Source organism: Diaphorina citri, unplaced genomic scaffold, assembly GCF_000475195.1.
Source record: "Diaphorina citri unplaced genomic scaffold, Diaci psyllid genome assembly version 1.1 scaffold311, whole genome shotgun sequence".
NCBI classification, from domain to species: domain Eukaryota; kingdom Metazoa; phylum Arthropoda; class Insecta; order Hemiptera; family Psyllidae; genus Diaphorina; species Diaphorina citri.
The window spans coordinates 223,155-244,611 of NW_007377746.1; the positions used below are offsets into that span (position 1 = coordinate 223,155).

Below are 21,457 nucleotides of genomic sequence, written 5' to 3' on the forward strand. Positions count from 1 at the left end.
AAAACATAAAAAACATATAAAACAAATCATTAGATACCTAGATCCGGTGGGGTAGGTAATAGGTATCTTTTTTTGTCGAGCGTTATTGCTAAGTATTTTAAAATCATTTTACTAACAGATAAAACCTATGGTCATCTATTCCATTTTTTCGCTAACACATTCACTCTGGCTGTATGGTCGAGGCTTAGTGCCAAACCAATGCCAAAAAAAAAAGCTCGAATCGGACCCGGTATGTCAAAGTCTTTCCCTCCACTCCTTCCTCATGCTGCCAATGCAACGGGTGACTCGTCTGCCTCTTCTGTTTGATGCCATTCTGACCCGGTTGCGACCCAACCATAGCGAATATGAGACGTGCCACACGACGCTTGCTACGTTGAATAAGGTACGTCACCAGGGGGGTAACACTTCTCAGTCTGAACTTCGAACTTCTTACTTCCGTCCGCAGAAGAAACATTGTACCGTTTGTCGATTTTTTCTCAGCAAAAAAAGCCAAGTGCAGAATACAACGATAGGTGAGAGGTTTATTTTTGAGATAGACGAAACTCCAGAGAAGGAATTTAGTTCTTTCATCAGCTAGTCTATCAGGTTCAAAACGGTACCTGGCCCGGCTTTCCAGGGAGTACGGTTCGACCGTTATTGAGGGCCAAAGCTCTGACATTTCGGGCTATTCCAATGAAAAAGCTCAAAAGTGGTTCGCGGTTCTCAGGACTCCAGCCTCAGGCCGCTTAAACTTTTATCTCATGAGGACTAAGAAGTCTGAAGCAATTGTGATAGTTCCAGGCTATCCTCTAGGTGTGTCTCTCGCAGGATGCTGAGGCATCATGGTCGTTTTATTCCTTCTAATTCGCCTCCTCTCTTCCCGCAGATTGTACACGAATGTAACGAGGAGGCTCGCAAGATGGAGCGTTACTACGAGATGTTACTTCTGAGTCGTCTCATCAAGTTCTCACTCAAGGAGGTCAAATGTCTTCCGGTCATCTCTTCCAGTCGCTGGCTAGTTCGGTCAGGATCGATGAACTTCGTGAATGTTGACTCCAAGATGACCTTTGCCAGGAAGCTCAACAAGACTCACTTCTATGCCAAACTCAACTTGTTCCTCTTCACGGACCTGCTGGTTATTACAAAGAAGAAAAGGTAAGTCAGAGGTTTTACCATTAGATTCCCGACTGACGAGAAGTTAGATTTTGGAATGGTTGGAAATGGAAAATCATCGATAAAAGTCAAATTTATTTAGAGTCAGCGGAGCAGTGCGGTTATAACACGTTAAATGTGCCAGTTCCTCATGGATCACTGAAGTTAAGCAATGTTGCACGTGGTTAGTACCTGGATGGTGACCATCTGGGGAATCGCGTGCTGCTGGGTTCCCGGCTTCACTCGGGCTGGTTGAGGTTAAATTGAGGAGGGGGGTAGCTTGTCGCCTAGTGGTGGGTAAAACCCCCGTCACGAGAAGACCTAAGTTTAAAAGTGACGCTAAACCCCTGTACCTACCATAACCTACCTAACACCTAATGAACGAACATTTATTGGGTCTATTTACCTATGCCTTTGTTTCCTGTTTCAGTAACGGAAGCTACTCTGTGATAGACTATTGCACGCGGGCCATGATGCAAATGGCGGCCATCGAAGACTCGGTGCCCCCCACCAACAAATATCTCATTCTGTTGACCATTCTGGAGAACCATGAACAGAAAACCGTCGAGATAGTACTTAGCTGTGATACTGAATCAGGTAGGTACACAAGTCTAAACGTCGCGTCCTAGGGGGTTTTAATGGGGCCATCGCTCAACTGCCTGTGGTCTTGCCCAAGTCTTCCGAACCCGGTAAGTGGAATATCTCAGGGTATGGGCTTTATTATACTTAACAGTCGCTATCAAACTCTGCTAAAGACAGTGTTTTTCGAAGCTTATTCCTTGAGATGTTGAGGTACATAAATTCGTATAAGCTTAACCCATCCTCTAGGGCTATTTGCCCCTACACCTATACCTCGGAGTGGGCTTTGTGTGTATGAAGTTAAGCTCGGTAAATACAACCCATGTAAAGAGAGAAGATCCCAACACTAAAATACCGAGATCAACTCGCATCGGGTCGTGTCCGGTTTCACAAAATACTTTCCCTTTCACGAATAATTTTCTCTTTCAGATGGCAAGTTGAGCACTCAGCAGCCCCCCTCTCCCATCCTACCTTTAAAGAAGAGAGTATTTTCAGATCCCCGACAGGGTTTCTGACCGAGTTTTACGGGTGTTTTCTGACCGAGTTTTACGGGTGTTTTCTGACCGAGTTTTACGTTCCCCGGAGTTCTGGGACAGTAATAGAATATGTAAGAGGCAGTTCCCTGAAGTGATTTTTCGCCAATTCTGGTTCTGGGGTACAGCAGTCTCAGGAAATACTACAATACTCGCTCATATGGGCTTAGTCACTGTAAGCACTATGCTTAATTCTAATTTTTGTGTTCTCTCATATTACATTTTTCAGAGTCCTCTCTCAATGTATCCAACAAGTCAGACAAGATTTTGAATTCGCCATCTTGGTATTCGGACTGTAGCCTGTTTGACCCCACTGCCAACGTGCCTGCTTTTGCATTTTTGTGTTCTCTCATATTGCATTTTTCAGAGTCCTCTCTCAATGTGTCCAACAAGTCAGACAAGATTTTGAATTCGCCATCTTGGTATTCGGACTGTAGCCTGTTTGACCCCACTGCCAACGTGCCTGCTTTTGTTGATAGTGGTACGTATCCTGTGCAGGAAAATCCGAAAATTGTGGCAGTGTTCCTACTCGAAGGAATACGTACGATTTCAATAATTTTAGACTTGGGGGAAAATAGCAGATCACTGACATTGGGTATAAAATAGAGTCATCCAATGGAAACATTGGAAACCTTACAAGAGAGAGAGGGTGTTATGTGAACACTTTTCTCATCAGTCTTCTCTATTCACAGATCACTGAGATTGGGTATGAAATAGAGTCATCCAATGGAAACATTGGAAACCTTACAAGAGAGAGAGGGTGTTATGTGAACACTTTTCTCATCAGTCTTCTCTATTCGGGGTTTTAAACCCCAATCCTTTCAACACCGGGATATAGGTAACATACCTCTCTCAGCTGATTCAGCTCCCTCACGGATACAGCAAGTGAGCAATAAAGTCAGTCATACATTTTCATCCCCTTTTTGCTGGGATCTAAACTTGGCCCGAGGGCTGGGGTTTTGAACTTTGCCCATATGGTGTGCTGACGCTTTCCTGGATTCTCTATTCTGTTTTGTTAAAACCACGAAACGTTTCACGTTACAATTTGCTGTCAGCAATTTTTTATGTATGTATGCAACTGTCTAGTTTGCATTTCCAAAAGGATTTATACCATGGGGCAAAGGTACATAAATACTACTTTAAATGAATCGGCTATAGGTATATTTAAACATTCAAATGCTAGGTATACTACAGTAGATAACTACATCACCTGTCAAATCATCACCAATGGCTAATTCCCCGTTTCTCTCCTCTCGATTCCAGATCAAATCAAGCATCTACCTCCCCAGGGCAGTGCCTACTGGGACAACCTATGGGATTCTGGCAACAGTTCCACGCCTGGTGCCACCAGCAATTCGGATTCCATGTCCGACCCTGGTTCCGATCTTCACTTGAGATTCATAGACGAGCCCCTGTATCAGTTCTACAATGCTTGTATTGCCGAGGTAAGTCAGGGCCGGACTCAGGTCACCCATCGGTGGTAGCACGTTAAATGCACCAATTCCGATGACTCACTGAAGTTAAACAAAGTTGCCCGTGGTTGGTAAACGAATGGGTGACCATCTGGGTAAGTGATACGGTCTTCTCCCGACCCCTCTCAGGCTGGGCGAGGTTAACGTGAGGAGATGGGTAGCTTGTCGCAGAATAGAGGGTAAAACCCCATTGTGAGAAGACCTCAGTTGTTAAAATCAACATAAACACGTATAACCATTCCGGCAGCCCGAGTCCAGGGAATGTTCTTTCCAAGATCGAAGGCCAGTTGATCCTTTCGAAGGCCTTTCTAGAGATACGCTTAATAAATCAACAAAATTGTTGTTCTCTCCCCCCAGTTACAATTCAACGAGGGCTCCGTGGAGAATGGCTATGAGGAGATTGGATCATCTCCAATGAGAACCTCCATGTTGGAGATCATAGCGCCACCTCATATGAATCGCTCCCTGTGGTGTCAACTACCTGAGGTCATTGATTCCGGAGTACTAGGTAAATATTGTCATACATAACTCCAGATTCGACAATTCCGATGTAGGACGCCTTCCTTCAGAAGCTGAAAATTGTAGGTAACAAGTCAGATATAAGTCAAATTTTCTTTTTATATCAGTCTAAAGTTTTTGTGCTATAATTATCAGTATAAAGCTGGAAATAAATACTGCTTATGTTGGCTTCCGCAAGAGACTCTCCCGTGACTTTCTGTGTGTGAACAGATAGAGAGAGGGTCTCTTGATTTTCCTTCTAAATCGAAGAATATATTATGCCAAATACTCCGGCAATGGGAGTGGGCATAATATATTCTTCAATTCGGAATATTGCACAAAACAAATACTCAAACAATGAATCCTTGTATTTTCAGATACATTAGATGCAGGCGAGCGTAAACTCCAAGAGGCCAAGTTTGAGCTGATAACATCCGAAGCGTCCTACTTCAAATCCCTCACTGTGTTGGAGAAACATTTCATCGCCAGTCCTTTGCTAGATGATGTCAACATTCTCAGCAAGAATGACCGCAAGCATTTGTTCGGCAACGTCACAGCAGGTAATTATCGAGAGTTCTGGTTGGTTGGAATAGCTCGTTTAAGAGAATTCTGTCACTTTGAGTAAAGCGGAAAAAAACAACGTTCGTGGCGGAGGTCTCAGGTTCGATTCCCGGAAAGATCAATTTTTTTCGGGTCTTCGTTTGAGATTTGGAGTGCAGCACTCAGCCTTGGCCTCTTGAGGACAATTGGGTAGCTACCTACATTAATGGAATAGAGATTTGTGGGGGAGTTTTTCCCCCGTAAGTCTCCCAAAACTTGTGGTAATCTATCAGTAATCTTTTTCACAGCAAGTGTCACGGTACAAGTTTCAATAGGTAGGTCCATCCTTCAATTTACCTGTTAAGCGCAGTTGTAAAAATAACACTTTGAAATAATGTAATACAATTCGAAAAAATCCTTTGTTTTCAGTGCGGAAATGCTCAGAACGTCTGCTGGCAGCTCTGGAGCAATGCTGGCAAGACTCCATCCTCCTGACCAACATCTGTGAGATTGTCTACCAACATGTGACCAACAAGAGTTTCAACATCTACATCAAGTACTGCTCCAACCAGTTTCATATTGATCGGACGCTTAAATCTCTCAGGTAGGTCGAGTGGATTGGAACATATGCCTTCAGGCACATTCCACAGGTAAGTCGAATGGATTAGAACACATCACATGCCTTCAGGCACACTCCATTTGTCAAGGGTCTCGGTATGAATTGCCCTTGGGACCAATTTCAATTTGAAATTGGTTGGATGGAAGAGAATGCCTCAGGCACCAATTCCACACCCATAACATGAAACTAAAGCAAGATGAAAGCGAATCCCGTACACTTATACACAACTTTGTGTGTATTAATCTTATCTATCTTTTGGTTGAATGAAACTTTCATAAAACCAGTTTTATCAAAAAATGTGTTTCCACGTTTTTTTTTTTTTTTTTTTTTTTTTTTTTTTTTAATTATTTTTTTTGGGAAAGTACTTACCTAATAGTCCTAGTAGGTACCTATACCTAGTAACTATGTATTAGGTACCTACTTTCTTACTATTCCTAATGGCCTTTGTATTAGGTAGTTGGCAACTGCTAATAGGTACCTACCTACCTACCTACCTACCTACCTACTACCTAGGTAACCTCGGTCTCGTGAGAAACAGTCCTGCAAAAGATTTCTATTATACGTATGTCTGCGAGATACCTATCTACTTTTCAGAAATAAACACTAGATATTATTTTGTCCTAAAAGTGCCTACAGGTAGTGCATTTCAGAGCTGATCAAGTGATAGATAGGTCGGTACTTGAGGTTAAAAGCTGTAAGTTAGCAGTTAGGGTACCTACCAAGGATTCTGAATTCCCAATATCTGATGTCGTTCTAAATACTGCATGCTCTCTCTGAGTTATATCATGTTTTGATCTTTTTGTTGTTTGTTTTGCATGAACTTACTTTGATAAGTAGGTGATAATTATACGTACAGTTGTACAGTTCAATTTTTCTTGCATGTTCTGGTGATGGTCCTTTTTTTATTTTCATTCATATCATAGGTAGGTAAATCCAAATTTCGATTTTCAGGACGTTGTCCGGCTGTGCCAAATTTTACCTGAAAGATAAAGAAGCTCAAATTTTGGTCGCCTCTTTGGCACAATCGGATACTGCCCGACTTCCGTGATTGAAGAACCTAGCCCCAAAGGCCTACGATACTCAAAAGACGCAACCTTTTTGCTTTCTCCTTCCAGATACCACACGCACGGCCTTACCAGAACCCCCCAGTGATGTCTACAAGAATATCACCCCGACGGAAAATGACCACGACAGTTTTTCTGATTCATTCGATTCGGATTCAGACGGATCGTCAGACTTGGACTCCAGAGAAACGGCCAGGCCAAGTTCCAGAAACCACGTCTGTATAGTGTATATCTCTACATGAACCAATTCAGGGTGTTCTCACCTTCAATCCAATTTTCCCGTCTCCACAGAGAAACCAATCCGAAGTTCATCGAAGCCCTGACAGAGCTCGAATCGGACCCGGTATGTCAAAGTCTTTCCCTCCACTCCTTCCTCATGCTGCCAATGCAACGGGTGACTCGTCTGCCTCTTCTGTTTGATGCCATTCTGACCCGGTTGCGACCCAACCATAGCGAATATGAGACGTGCCACACGACGCTTGCTACGTTGAATAAGGTACGTCACCAGCGGGGTAACACTTCTCATTCTGAACTTCGAACTTCTTACTTCCGTCCGCAGAAGAAACATCGTACCGTTTGTCGATTTTTTCTCAGCAAAAAAAGCCAAGTGCAGAATACAACGATAGGTGAGAGGTTTATTTTTGAGATAGACGAAACCGTCCGCAGAAGAAACATTGTACCGTTTGTCGATTTTTTCTCAGCAAAAAAAGCCAAGTGCAGAATACAACGATAGGTGAGAGGTTTATTTTTGAGATAGACGAAACTCCAGAGAAGGAATTTAGTTCTTTCATCAGCTAGTCTATCAGGTTCAAAACGGTACCTGGCCCGGCTTTCCAGGGAGTACGGTTCGTGTCCGCAGAAGAAACATCGTACCGTTTGTCGATTTTTTCTCAGCAAAAAAAGTCAAGTGCAGAATACAACGATAGGTGAGAGGTTTATTTTTGAGATAGACGAGACTCCAGAGAAGGAATTTAGTTCTTTCATCAGCTAGTCTATCAGGTTCAAAACGGTACCTGGCCCGGCTTTCCAGGGAGTACGGTTCGACCGTTATTGAGGGCCAAAGCTCTGACATTTCGGGCTATTCCAATGAAAAAGCTCAAAAGTGGTTCGCGGTTCTCAGGACTCCAGCCTCAGGCCGCTTAAACTTTTATCTCATGAGGACTAAGAAGTCTGAAGCAATTGTGATAGTTCCAGGCTATCCTCTAGGTGTGTCTCTCGCAGGATGCTATTGAGGGCCAAAGCTCTGACATTTCGGGCTATTCCAAGGAAAAAGCTCAAAAGGGGTTTGCGGTTCTCAGGACTCCAGCCTCAGGTTGCTTAAACTTTTATCTCATGAGGACTAAGAAGTCTGAAGCAATTGTGATAGTTCCAGGCTATCCTCTAGGTGTGTCTCTCGCAGGATGCTGAGGCATCATGGTCGTTTTATTCCTTCTAATTCGCCTCCTCTCTTCCCACAGATTGTCCACGAATGTAACGAGGAGGCTCGTAAGATGGAGCGTTACTACGAGATGCTCCTCCTGAGTCGTCTCATCAAGTTCTCACTCAAGGAAGTCAAATGTCTTCCCGTCATCTCTTCAAGTCGATGGCTGGTTCGGTCAGGATCGATGAACTTCGTCAATGTTGACTCCAAGATGACCTTTGCCAGGAAGCTCAACAAGACTCACTTCTATGCCAAACTCAACTTGTTCCTCTTCACGGACCTGCATCCAGTCGCTGGCTAGTTCGGTCAGGATCGATGAACTTCGTCAATGTTGACTCCAAGATGACCTTCGCTAGGAAGCTCAACAAGACTCACTTCTATGCCAAACTCAACTTGTTCCTCTTCACGGACCTGCTGGTTATTACCAAGAAGAAAAGGTAAGTCAGAGGTTTTACCATTAGATTCCCGACTGACGAGAAGTTAGATTTTGGAATGGGTGGAAATGGAAAATCATCGATATAAGTCAAATTTATTTAGATTCAGCGGTGCAATGCGGTTATAGCACGTTAAATGCGCCAGTTCCTCGTGTATCACTGAAGTTAAGCAATGTTGCACGTAGTTAGTACCTGGATGGTGACCATCTGGGGAATCGCGTGCTGCTGGGTTCCCGACTTCACTCGGGCTGGTTGAGGTTAGAGGAGGGGGGTAGCTTGTCGCCTAATGGTGGGTAAAACCCCCGTCACAAGAAGACCTAAGTTTAAGGGTGTGTTTATGAACAGGGCTGAGATGAGCTCGGACGACGTGAGATAGCTGTCCCGGCGGCAATTTTTAAAATTCATTTTATTCAGCTGATTCAGCTCCCTCATGGATACAGCAAGTGAGCAATAAAGTCAGTCATACAGTTTCATCCCCTTTTTGCTGGGATCTAAACTTGGCCCGAGGGCTGGGGTTTTGAACTTTGCCCATATGGTGTGCTGACGCTTTCCTGGACTGTTGTTCCTCCTGGTGTGATCATGACGTTTTGGCTGGCCGTCCTATCTTTACCTTTGAGTCCAGGGTCCTGAGATAATGACAAACTTTGAACCCTACCTTCTACCATATTGAGGGTGATTTCACCAACATTTTTTCAGCCCTTAACAGGCCTGTTAAGTTCCATTTGATTAGTATAGGCTTAACAGGACAGCTGATTCAGCTCCCTCATGGATACAGCAAGTGAGCAATAAAGTCAGTCATACATTTCCATCCCCTTTTTGCTGGGATCTAAACTTTGCCCGAGGGCTGGGGTTTTGAACTTTGCCCATATGGTGTGCTGAAGCTTTCCTGGACTGTTGTTCCTCCTGGTGTGATCATGACGTTTTGGCTGGCCGTCCTATCTTTACCTTTGATTCCAGGGTCCTGAGATAATGACAAACTCTGAACCCTACCCTCTACCATATTGAGGGTGATTTCACCAACATTTTTTCAGCCCTTAACAGGCCTGTTAAGTTCCATTTGATTAGTATAGGCTTAACAGGGGTATTATGTATTAAGGCTTAATAATGTGATTAGTATAGGTTTAACAAGCTGTTTGGGGCCAAAAAGTAGGTTGGTGAAACCCACGATGAGTAATTCATCCTTGATTTTTCCAGGGAGACAAAGGTGGCTAGAAGCAACCGCACCCCCTGCATCTTCCAACCCAGAAGAGACTCTGTACGAACAATGGGATTGCCCTCAAGTTGCCGTCAATCATACATACACTGCCCAGCAACCCGATGAGTTGAACTTGCAACCTGGTGACGTTATCAATGTACTCAGAAAAATGAGTGACGGTAAGATATTCAAACTGAGAGGAAGCCAGCCTAGTTAGCTTAGTTGGTAGTCGAAGCAACCGCACCCCCTGCATCTTCCAACCCAGAAGAGACTCTGTACGAACAATGGGATTGCCCTCAAGTTGCTGTCAATCATACATACACTGCCCAGCAACCCGATGAGTTGAACTTGCAACCCGGTGACGTTATCAATGTACTCAGAAAAATGAGTGACGGTAAGATATTCAAACTGAGAGGAAGCCAGCCTAGTTAGCTTAGTTGGTAGTGCGTCTGGCTTGTAAGCGCTAGGCCGCGGGTTCGATTCCCGCCCGGGGCGGATTTTATCCTGATGGTATAATGTTCGTTCTCGGCACGGCTGGCTTTCTCCTATCCTATCTTTCTTCTCTCTTCAATTTCGGGACGATAAAACCTCTATTGTTACAGTTCCTTCTATCAAACCAGAAAAAGTATAGAAAATTATTGGAGATTTCTATGCGTTAGAGTTTCTCCATCTGTTTCACTTTTAAGTGCTCTGGGTATTGAACCCGGGACCTCCAGATTTCAAGTCCACTAGGGCACGAGGCTGCTCTCTTGCTCTACTCCGTTGTTACAGTTCCTTCTATCAAACCAAAAAAAGTACCTATAGAAAATTATTGGAGATTTCTATGCGTTAGAGTTTCTCCGTCTGTTTCACTTTTAAGTGCTCTGGGTATTGAACCCGGGACCTCCAGATTTCAAGTCCACTAGGGCACGAGGCTGCTCTCTTGCTCTATCCCGAACTTCCGAATTTTGACAAGCGTTATGTTTTCAGGTTGGTACCACGGTGAGCGGATCAGGGACGGTCAGAAGGGGTGGTTCCCGGGGAATTATACGACGGAAATAGCCTCGTCACATGCCAGAGCGAAGAATTTGAAACAAAGATACCGTCTGCTGGCCCTGAGCGGGAGCTATTTGCAATCACAAGAGTTGTCTAAGAAGAAAGTTACATGAGAGAAGACTCGAATGTACCTAGATCTACACAAAAAGCCCGCTCTGAGGCTTACCTATGTGTAGGGGCAAATAGCCCCAAAAGATGGGCTAAGCTTGTAAGACCTATCTCCTACCTTCATGCTGTACCTACCTATAGGTCGCAGTGACCAAGGGCGTTTATTAAAGCCGATGGCCCTACTTTTACCAGTACTAATAGGTACCTACCTATAATTTTTGTTGAAAATCATTTCTACAAGTTTTACTGAGTAGGCACCCCTACCTTTATTCTGAGGACTGTGCTCAACTATGAGGATTAGATGTACCTATAGTTCATCCAGATCAATGTAACAGCAATGAGTCATCAACCCAAAATGAAGGAACCAATCAGATTGCAGGAAATCCTTACATTTTTGCAATTCAGGTAAAGGTCCATTTTTGATAAACTCTCTCTTCTAAAATGCAGAGGTAGCTCTAAGTTCAGAGGTTGGATTCCAGAACAGGTAAGGTGGATATCGCCTTACCTGACTTTGTTTCACTAAAACTTTTCCTCGCTCGCTTATATTTGAGTTTCGTTTATGTTTTTAGTTTGTTAACTACAAGTTCGGCCATGCCTTTTCCACAAGGTTGGCCATGCCTCGGGATGAACTAGTAAGTTATAAGAACGAGATCCATTCACTCATTCACATTTCACATTTCACACACTGATCGCTCTATCTCGAGAACCACACCACCTAGAAAGCTGAAATTTGGTAGGAATATTCTTTTTATGGTCTAGGTGTGCAATAAGAAAGGATTTTGCGAAAATCTACACCGATCCTGAGATATGATCAATTTTTGATCGTTAAAATCACCATAAGAAATACACAGAGTGCAGAGACTGTGGGAGAGAAAACTTTTCCTCGCTCGCCTAATATTTGAGTTTCGTTTATGTTTTTAGTTTGATAACTACAAGTTCGGCCATGCCTTTTCCACAAGTTTGGCCATGCCTCGGGATAAACTAGCGGGATTCCGGAGCGAAGCGACGGAATTCAGCTAGTAGCTAATATAAATGAAAAGTATAATATAAACGTGCAAACTAAAGATAAAAAGTAAAAAATGAATTCAGATTGTACAAGTTGCGGAAAAAAAATCAAAAATTCTAATTTCCCGCCAACTTTACACGCAAAAAGTCCGACGTTGTCCTACGATGGCCCTGTTCATAACCACGGCCTCAGGGCTGAGATGAGCTCGGACGACGTGAGATAACTGTTCCGGCGGCAATTTTTAAAATTCATTTTATATTTATTTTTGTTTGCTTTGTAATTTGCTTGTTTTTAATAGCTAATATAAATGAAAAGTATAATATAAACGTGCAAACTAAAGATAAAAAGTAAAAAATGAATTCAGATTGTACAAGTTGCGGAAAAAAAATCAAAAATTCTAATTTCCCGCCAACTTTACACGCAAAAAGTCCGACGTTGTCCTACGATGGCCCTGTTCATAACCACGGCCTGAACAGGGCTGAGATGAGCTCGGACGACGTGAGATAACTGTTCCGGCGGCAATTTTTAAAATTCATTTTATATTTATTTTTGTTTGCTTTGTAATTTGCTTGTTTTTATTAGCTAATATAAATGAAAAGTATAATATAAACGTGCAAACTAAAGATAAAAAGTAAAAAATGAATTCAGATTGTACAAGTTGCGGAAAAAAAATCAAAAATTCGAATTTCCCGCCAACTTTACACGCAAAAAGGCCGACGATGGCCTACGATGGCCCTGTTCATAACCACGGCCTCATTCTTCTCAAGGTCATTCAACGATTACATCTGTGCTGGGTGCGAGTTATATCTGTGCAACTTGCAGGATCTTTTTTTTCATACCCTGCCTTCACATCAATCAGCTGATTTCAAGGAACAAAAGTAAACAAACACGCTAAACAATTTTTGTGAAAAATTCCACTGGCAAATTTTTCTGATAAGGAATTTTATCCCAGTTTTCTGACTTGGTCTAAATCAAATTGCCGTTTTTGAACCTTATCTCAAAATGAGTGTGGCTGTCATCGGAGAGACTATTCTTCTGAAGATGTCCAAGTTTTCAGCCATTGGATTGGAGTCTCTATTTGCTTACAAATGGTATTTCACACACGACTGATCCGGTGAGAACTAACCAAGTAACTAAATAGGTAATTAGGGTTGCCCACTGTCAGACAACATTGATATCTGTATAATTCCACAGCACAGGAATTCTCACATTTAATAAATACATTGTATATATAAGTAGACAGAAAACAACATCACATTAGGGAACCCCTGCTCCATCTTCCAAGTTTAAACTTCTGGTTTTATAACGGCTCCCTCGCAGCCTCAGGGACACTGCCCGTATTATCGCTATTTCAACCTTGGTTTTTATTAAAATTATTTTATTTTGATATTGTATTGTGTAATTTGTGGAGGTTAACCTGTTGGTTACCTATGCGTCCGAGAAAAGGACATTTAGAACCTATACAATTTTATTTTGATATTGTATTGTGTAATTTGTGGAGGTTAACCTGTTGGTTACCTATGCGTCCGAGAAAAGGACATTTAGAACCTATACAGTAAATTTAGTTCGTAGTTCCGACATACCAGGGACATACATAGCTAAGACAGCTTAACCCAGCTTTTAGGGCTATTTGCCAATACACCTTACGCGTCAACGTATAGGCTTTTTTTACGCTTATTATGTCATACTTAATATTCTTCTCTTAAGAGAGGGATCAAACCCATTCCACTTTTACCAAAATTCAAGGGCGGATAACACTCTGTACCTACCTAGGTGACTACAATGTAGGTACTCTAGGTACCAATATTTCTCAATTCTAGAGAGTAGGTATAGGTAGGTACCGAATCGAATGATAAAATGCAGATATAAATAATGAACATTTAACAACTATTCTCAAGGTCACCATGGTCACAATAACTTAACCTGGCAAATCCTGACAAAACGTTCGTATTGTTTACGAGCTGTCTTGGTACTTTTTACCGTCATTCAAATTATTTTACCTTATACCTACGTAGATACTTATAGGGTACATAATCCTACTTCTCAGATTAAGTACCTACATATGTTTTATAATTTCTGTGCGGATTATTCATGGTTATATGGAAGTTAGGTATTGTATATTTAATTTACTTTTATTGTACATTAATATGAATAAACACAAACATATACAATTGTACACATATGGTGTACTTGTAGGTATGCACCTACATTGTACAGTACACTTGCCATTCATGTATGTTCATATACCCATGTTTGTTCATGTCCATGTGTTGTTCATGTTTTGTTTGAATTGTCTCATGCCTTGACTCTAATTCTAATGAGTAAAGGTAGGTAGGTACTAGGTACTAGTAAAGCCAAGGAAGGATTCCTAGTCCTATAACTCCTGGATCTTGTGAATATTAAGTACGCCGGTTTCTACTTCTACATACTTATTAACACTGTGACTTAAATTACAACTTTAGGTAGACCTTACTCATGTACTTGTTTGCTTATTTGAACTTCCCTAGAAGTGGCTGTACATCTGTACATGTACAAAAGTATTGGTCCTACCCAAACTTACCCTAGCTCATGGTAGTGTTACCTAATATTATGTGAAAACGCACACTTACGACGACCAAGTATAGCTTGTCGCCAAATGGAGGGTAAAACCACCGTTACCTACTAAAAACCTAAACAGCTATGCAGTGACGCCAAACCCCTTAGAAAAAAACTCAATAAAGTCAAAGACTTTTTATTTGAGTTTTTTTTCTTTGATTGGACAATTTGATTGGAAGTTTTTGGGTCATATCAACATTTCCAACAACGTGACGTGTTCCTTCGTCAAATAAAGTCTTGGAGTTTATTAGATTAGAAATCTTTAGGTCATTTCAACATTTCCAACAACGTGTTCCTCCATTCCTTCTCTTATAGTTGGTATAAAGTCGACATCGATAGTAGTCCTGTCACCTAGCATCACTCAACAACCTTTGCCGCCCATTCCCAAACGTCGCGCAGGAAAAAAGACCCCATCTCCCGGACTAACAGAACTCCGATGTCACAACCGGTGTGGTATTGATTACGAGTCGCAAGAATTGAATGTGTTCCTGACTAACGATGAAGGTAGACACCCTGTATAAATATAGTAGAGATGTGAAGAGAGTGAGTGAGTTGTGAAAAAAGAACTACTCTTTTCAGTGAACTAATACTCAGCTCATCAGTCAAATCCTAAAACACAACTCACATAATACCTATAAGGAGTTAGGATATGAGATATGTCTCATTGACTGAGTATCTAATCCACTAAAAAGAGTAGGTATCCATAGTTCTTCTTTGTAACTCACTTACTCTTCTCTGTAAACCTGTAACAAAAATTATCTATTCTGTAACAAATAAATTGCAAAGGTACTCTGACTATATCTATAACTGTACAATAGAGTGGCAAGACTGATAAGTTAGTCCAATTTTTCAAAATTGGGCAATCAAGTTAGGTAGGTACCTATTGTCCACTGATTCTTAGGGTGCGGTACCTACTGATTAAGTTATCCATAAACCATTTTTGCCAATCAGATCTTGAGATGTTTTATCCACTAAGCAGACATTCAGATAACTTTATCCTAGGTAGAATGTAGAATGAGACTACAAAATAATTGGAAATGAAGTAAGATGTATTGCACCAACAGCAAGATTATAATCAGGCTTTTGACGTTTTAATTACTAACAAGGTCAGATAGGACAGGTAAAGGTTTTGTTATTTTATAAAATGCCATTGCCACGAATATTAGGTGCAGCTTTATTTGTGTTATGATGTTTATCTCTTGTCTCTGCAATTTATTAATTTCACGAAATTCTTGAGGAAAAAAGTGATATTGGGAATAAAGGGAGAACGGGCTCTAGTCTTGATTTTAAATCATTACATGAAAGTAAAATCAAAAAATCAAGGACGATGTCCGGTTGTGCCAAATTTTACCTGAAAGATAAAGAAGCTCAAATTTTGGGAGCCTCTTTGGCACAATCGGATACTGCCCGACTTCCTTGATTGAAGAACCTAGCCCCAAAGGCCTACGATACTCAAAAGACGCAACCCTTTTGCTTTCTCCTTCCAGATACCACACGCACGGCTTTACCAGAACCACCCAGTGATGTCTACAAGAATATTACCCCGACGGAAAATGACCACGACAGTTTTTCTGATTCATTCGATTCGGATTCAGACGGATCGTCAGACTTGGACTCCAGAGAAACGGTTTCTCAGGAGTCTCAAGACTACGATGCTCAAAAGACACAACTCCTTTGCTTTCTCCTTCCAGATACCACACGCACGGCCTTACCAGAACCCCCCAGTGATGTCTACAAGAATATTATCCCGACGGAAAATGACCACGACAGTTTTTCTGATTCATTCGATTCGGATTCAGACGGATCGTCAGACTTGGACTCCAGAGAAACGGTGAGTGTCCGACCTCTGCTTACCGCCCGGTCGGAATGGCCGTCATTGCCGTCAAATACCTCCTATCGTTAATATGTTTCCTAGAAACGTGTGTTTTTTTAAGAGGTTTGATAGTGGGGACTGTGACTGCTAGGGTCTTATCGTCCTAAAATCGAAGGGAGAAGAAAGACAGGATAGGAGAAAGCCAGCCGTTCCGAGAACGAACCCTATCCCTTCAGGATAAAATCCGCCCCGGACGGGAATCGAACCATCAGCCTAACGCTTACAAGGCAGACGCGCTACCTACCAAGCTAATTAGGCTCGCTTGTTCAACTTTGAATGTATGCGAGTCCCTTATGTTCCTCTCTCACCTCCACAGATCCACGAGAGAAGTCTACCACCTCCTCCCACCTCCGCGGCTCAGCTCAACCAGAACATCTACGGATTTGTCAAGGAGGCGGGACGTCAGGTGAAGAAACATTGGTCTCGGAGCTCCTTGGGACTCAACAAGATACGTAAGATGAGTGTCGGGGCCATCGCTCAACTGCCTGTGGTCTTGCCCAAGTCTTCCGAACCCGGTAAGTGGAAAATCTCAGGGTATGGGCTTTATTATACATAACAGTCGCTATCAAACTCTGCTAAAGACAGTGTTTTTCAATGCTTATTCCTTGAGATGTTGAGGTACATAAATTCGTATAAGCTTAAACCATCCTCTAGGGCTATTTGCTCCTACACCTATAGCTCGGAGTGGGCTTTGTGTGTATGGAGTTAAGCTTGGTAAATACAACCCATGTAAAGAGAGAAGATCCCAACACTAAAATACCGAGATCAACTCGCATCGGGTCTTGTCCGGTTTCACAAAATACTTTCCCTTTCACGAATAATTTTCTCTTTCAGATGGCAAGTTGAGCACTCAGCAGCCCCCCTCTCCAATCTCCCCCACCCCATTACCTCCCCGGGGTCGTCGCTGGTCCTCGTTCAAAACCAAATTCCGCACCCAGTCCATTTTCTACCTGGACGACGATTTCTCCTCCCGCGAGACCACGCCCACCAAACCCTCCCCTCTCAAGACTGATACCACCCCTCCTCCGCTACCCCAGAAAGACTTTCGCCGCCAAAGCATTGCCCTGGGGTCGCTGGCTAATGAGAGGGACGTACGCCGCCAATCGATCGCTCTAAGACCGTCTAGTCCTCCACCTCCCCCGCCTACCAATAGGACCGTGTCAACCGGTGAGCAAATGAACCAACGGCAACACTTAGCTGTGCTGCGTCTCCAGGTCGACAGTGTCGTTTTAATATGCACTTTCGGTTTCTGTGCAATGCGCACGCCTCGGTGGATAAAACGTCCAAAAATGAATATAATTTGATTACTATGTGCTCTTAAAGAAGAGAGTATTTTCGGATCCTCGACAGGGCTTCTGACCGAGTTTTACGGGTGTTTTCTGACCGAGTTTTACGTTCCCCGGAGTTCTGGGGCAGTAATAGAATATGTAAGAGGCAGTTCCCTGAAGTGATTTTTGTCCAATTCTGGTTCAGGGGTACAGCAGTCTCAGGAAATACTACAATACTCGCTCATATATGGGCTTAGTCACTGTAAGCACTATGCTCAATTCTCATTTTTGTGTTCTCTCATATTGCATTTTTCAGAGTCCTCTCTCAATGTGTCCAACAAGTCAGACAAGATTTTGAATTCGCCGACGATAAACCCCTGTACCTACCATAACCTACCTAAAACCTAATGAACGAACATTTATTGGGTCTATTTACCTATGCCTTTGTTTCCTGTTTCAGTAACGGAAGCTACTCTGTGATAGACTATTGCACGCGGGCCATGATGCAAATGGCGGCCATCGAAGACTCGGTGCCCCCCACCAACAAATATCTCATCCTGTTGACCATTCTGGAGAACCACGAACAGAAAACCGTCGAGATAGTACTTAGCTGTGATACTGAATCAGGTAGGTACACAAGTCTAAACGTCGCGTCCTAGGGGGTTTTAACTACTTCAGGGTCTGTTTTGTGGTAGGTATATTTTTTTTTCTTTCTTTTAGCTTCCCCCACTATTAATCCCTCTGTCTTTTTCATTGAATTTGAGCAGAAAAGGTCCTCTCTCTTCTAATTCTTCTGACACTTAAGTAACTTTGTTTCCTATATCTTTGAATTTGAAGTAAGTATTTAGATAGGTGGGCAGGTAACAAACCTAATGTGAAACATTTGACATTTTTATTGAATTTGTTTGATTTTTGGTTTAAACCCCCCCCCCCCCCTCTTTTTGAAACCCAAGAAAGCCTGAACAACTGTAATAAGGTCCCTAAATATTCTTTATGAACACCAATAGGGACTTACAAGTTCAAGTCAGAATTAAGTATAGGTCCCTAAATAAGTGTTTAAGTAAATGAAATTGAACACAACTCCTGCAAAATTTGCTAGAAGTATTATTGTAGGTACCTACCTACCTACTTAGTAGTTCATTTGTCTTTAATCAAATTGGAGAAAAAAAAAAAACTGGTTGTAAGAGAAAGAGAACAGATCAAAGCTGTGTTTGGAGATCAGATTGCAGCTGCTGGGTACTTGAGTAGGGGGGTAGAACTCAATTCAGAACTTCAAGGTTACCTAAGCTCAGACAGTCAACGGCTTACATTTATTGATGTGACAAGTAGGTATATAATGTGAGATGTGAAAAGATCATTTTTTTTATTATTATTATTATTATTATTTATTTTTTATGAAAACATGGCCTGAGAGTAGTGCTAGGGATAAGGGGAACTTCAAAGTTACCTAAGCTCAGACAGTCAACGGCTTACATTTATTGATGTGAGAAAAGTAGGTATATTATTAGTATTAGTATTAATAGTGCTTTATTTATTCATATTTTTAACAGTAGGTACAATATTACAATAGTAATAAATACAATAATATGAATGAGTAAGGGAGTACCTACCTAGATATAGTTACTTAATGGTTGGGGCCACAAACCAAGCCAAAACCAGACTCAAGTTCAACCCCCAGACCAGGCAGACCCCCCGGCTGATTACAGAGTCTCAGCCAAACAGTCCACCCAGCCCGGGAATCAACTTCAAGGTTACCTAAGCTCAGACAGTCAACGGCTTATATTTATTGATGTGAGACATAGGTATATAATGTGAGATGTGAAAAGATTTTTTTTTTTTTTAATGAAAACATGGCCTGAGAGTAGTGCTAGGGATAAGGGAGTCACATACTTAGGAAGAGAGAGAGAATGGAGGAAAAAAGAGGCATTGGATAGAGGGTTATAGAATATGGATATGAAGGGATACTTACTGGGAACTTGACTAATAAATAGTGGTTGGGCGGAAGAGCTAACAGAAATGAGAATCCTGTCACTGAGTGAATAAGAAGCCCTTAAAAAAGAGACATTTTTCTCATCCATTGTTTAATTTTAATTTACTTGTGTTTTTAATTAACTTAAATTTCATTGAATTAACATACTACCTCATCTGTATTGTGTTTCAGATAAGTTAGAGATACTCTGCTGATCTAGAAAATTAATTTTGGTTTCAATTTCATCATACCACTTTTTAATCTAATCATCTCTTACTTTTCACAGAGATCCTCTGTACATGCCCACAAAAATGTGATGAAAAAGTGCCTCTCAAAGTGCGAACATACATGTTCAAATACTACCATGCTCTGATGCGAGATCGGCCAAAGCAAGAGATGCTCCTGTTGCGATTCATTGAAATGAAGTCGCTCACTCAACGATTGAAGGAGGACAACAAGCGAGTTCAGTGTCGCTACAAAGCTCCAACCAGTATGAAAGCAATTGAGTTCATTTTTCAAGATGGTAAGTGTAAAGATCTGTGTGTCTGGCAGTGCACCCATTGCATCAGGCCACATTCGAGCCTCAGCATTCAGTGTATTGAATTTAGTATTTTCCCAAAACATTTGTAGGTTTTTTTTTACACCTGTCATCAGTAAATATTACAAGGTGTATAGAGAAAGACAAACCGTAATACAAATGTGTAAATAAAAACAGCTAAGGATCAATTATATTTATCTTGAGGATAGATGTAATTTTGTACCTCCCCTGGTACTTACACTTGAGTATTTATAAGTACTTCTCTCATTAGGTATTAGGATAAAAGTTCAAGGATTAACCTTTTTTATTATTTTTTTCTTTATTGGTTAATAATAATAATAATGAAAATGCTCATTTTCTTTCAGACTCAGTTAACCTGTCCGATGACGAGGGTAACGAGAACGAAGCGGAACCAAAGCAGAAGAAAATCAAACTGACCAACGGACAAGACGAGAGCAGTCTAAAACCCGACCAAATGGTAGAGCTCAAAACCGACCCCACCATCAAGTATAGGATCGACAAGAACGGAAACACGGAAGTGTGTCAGAAGGCGTACATGAATGTGTTCCTGGTGCCTGAGAAGCGGGTACGTGCCGTACGTGAGAAACTTGTCGCTAGCAAACGGTCTGTTCTGGAGAAAGAAATGGCTCAGACAGCAATGATGAACTCCGAGCTAGAAACAGCCGTCATGATCGCCCAAGACTTGGCAGCCGGCTGCAAACCCCTCCTCCAAATGCTGCAGAACAATCAGAAAATCGTCGAAGAGGAGGAACACTTTATTTCCTTTTGAAAAAATATAAAAAAAATAATGTCCCTGAAGTTACAAACGTTGGTAGAAAAAAATCCAAAAATTATACAGGGTACGACAAAATCCCGACGATTTCGTTGGTAGAAGTTACCAACGAAAAGGTACAAAAGTCAATGATGAGGGAAAAAATATACAAAAAAATCCCACATTTTATTAATTCCCACATGAATCCGGAGAATTTTTCAAAAGAAACGACAGAAAAAATTCTTCGTTTTTCATGACTCTGTTGATAGCTTTCAAATATCACCGCAAGAAAGCGCTGTATGGAGAGTTTCAAGTGGGCTTTTTACTTTTTTTACTTATTATTTATTAATATTTCGCGAACTTTCATTCACACTGGAGCTTAGAGGAATTTCGTCCAAATGTGACAGGAACACTTTGACATCAGCAGTCAACTGCTGAACGCCATCGATAGCGACATAGAGCTTGTCAACAATTTCTTCAACAATCAGCTGTGGAAGCCGGAGATTTTCGATTTTAAGAACGGCGAGAAGGAAGAGGCCGAGTTCAAGAAACCTTTGAACACGATGGATTCGTCTCTGAACAGCACTGCCAAGTCAGAAAAAATTCTTCGTTTTTCATGACTCTGTTGATAGCTTTCAAATATCACCGCAAGAAAGCGCTGTATTATACCCAAGTTGCTTATTGCCTTTGTATGCACCACTGTTTATCAGATCTATTGAGCAACAACATTTTTAGTGAACAAAGATTTTTTTTCCTTTAAAATTTTTATTGTTATTATTATTATTTTCTGCTTTGCTTTTATTTTGAT

General features: G+C 41.6%; 4 protein-coding genes across 4 annotated transcripts; all 4 read left to right on the forward strand.

Annotated features, from left to right (window-relative positions):
* Positions 1 to 219: 219 nt before the first annotated feature.
* LOC103507411 (rho guanine nucleotide exchange factor 26-like) lies at positions 220 to 1,760 on the forward strand. Its single transcript, XM_008471881.2, has 3 exons — positions 220 to 382; positions 866 to 1,134; positions 1,562 to 1,760. Exons 1-3 carry the CDS (start codon positions 263 to 265, stop codon positions 1,758 to 1,760), a joined length of 588 nt encoding a protein of 195 aa, XP_008470103.2. The 5' UTR covers positions 220 to 262.
* Positions 1,761 to 2,607: 847 nt separating this feature from the next.
* Positions 2,608 to 10,984, forward strand: LOC103507412 (ephexin-1-like). The gene is given in 11 exon segments (XM_008471882.3): positions 2,608 to 2,724; positions 3,507 to 3,688; positions 4,073 to 4,223; positions 4,591 to 4,773; positions 5,183 to 5,357; positions 6,728 to 6,932; positions 7,894 to 8,139; positions 8,142 to 8,293; positions 8,714 to 8,733; positions 9,485 to 9,664; positions 10,455 to 10,984. Coding segments are annotated over 10 exon segments (1,572 nt in total). The 5' UTR covers positions 2,608 to 2,724; positions 3,507 to 3,607; the 3' UTR covers positions 10,634 to 10,984.
* Positions 10,985 to 12,636: 1,652 nt separating this feature from the next.
* Positions 12,637 to 19,554, forward strand: LOC113465298. The gene is made up of 8 exons (XM_026822274.1): positions 12,637 to 12,714; positions 14,496 to 14,733; positions 15,921 to 16,060; positions 16,419 to 16,617; positions 16,937 to 17,269; positions 17,687 to 17,749; positions 17,854 to 17,997; positions 19,532 to 19,554. The coding sequence occupies exons 1-8, from the start codon at positions 12,637 to 12,639 to the stop codon at positions 19,552 to 19,554; spliced, it is 1,218 nt and encodes a 405-aa protein (XP_026678075.1).
* On the forward strand, positions 19,212 to 21,269 carry LOC103507413. The gene is made up of 3 exons (XM_026822275.1): positions 19,212 to 19,862; positions 20,243 to 20,652; positions 21,063 to 21,269. Exons 1-3 carry the CDS (start codon positions 19,688 to 19,690, stop codon positions 21,267 to 21,269), a joined length of 792 nt encoding a protein of 263 aa, XP_026678076.1. The 5' UTR covers positions 19,212 to 19,687.
* Positions 21,270 to 21,457: the final 188 nt, after the last annotated feature.

Coding starts and splice junctions, on each gene's coding strand:
- LOC103507411 (XM_008471881.2), top strand. CDS start 263: ATGCTGCCAATGCAACGGGTGACTCGTCTGCCTCTTCTGTTTGATGCC. Junction 383..865: donor CGCTTGCTACGTTGAATAAG/GTACGTCACCAG, acceptor CTCTTCCCGCAG/ATTGTACACGAATGTAACGA. Junction 1,135..1,561: donor GTTATTACAAAGAAGAAAAG/GTAAGTCAGAGG, acceptor TTCCTGTTTCAG/TAACGGAAGCTACTCTGTGA.
- LOC113465298 (XM_026822274.1), top strand. CDS start 12,637: ATGAGTGTGGCTGTCATCGGAGAGACTATTCTTCTGAAGATGTCCAAG. Junction 17,270..17,686: donor CAATAGGACCGTGTCAACCG/GTGAGCAAATGA, acceptor TGCATTTTTCAG/AGTCCTCTCTCAATGTGTCC. Junction 17,750..17,853: donor TTCGCCGACGATAAACCCCT/GTACCTACCATA, acceptor ACTCTGTGATAG/ACTATTGCACGCGGGCCATG.
- LOC103507413 (XM_026822275.1), top strand. CDS start 19,688: ATGTTCAAATACTACCATGCTCTGATGCGAGATCGGCCAAAGCAAGAG. Junction 19,863..20,242: donor TGAGTTCATTTTTCAAGATG/GTAAGTGTAAAG, acceptor ATTTTCTTTCAG/ACTCAGTTAACCTGTCCGAT. Junction 20,653..21,062: donor TCGTCGAAGAGGAGGAACAC/TTTATTTCCTTT, acceptor TGACAGGAACAC/TTTGACATCAGCAGTCAACT.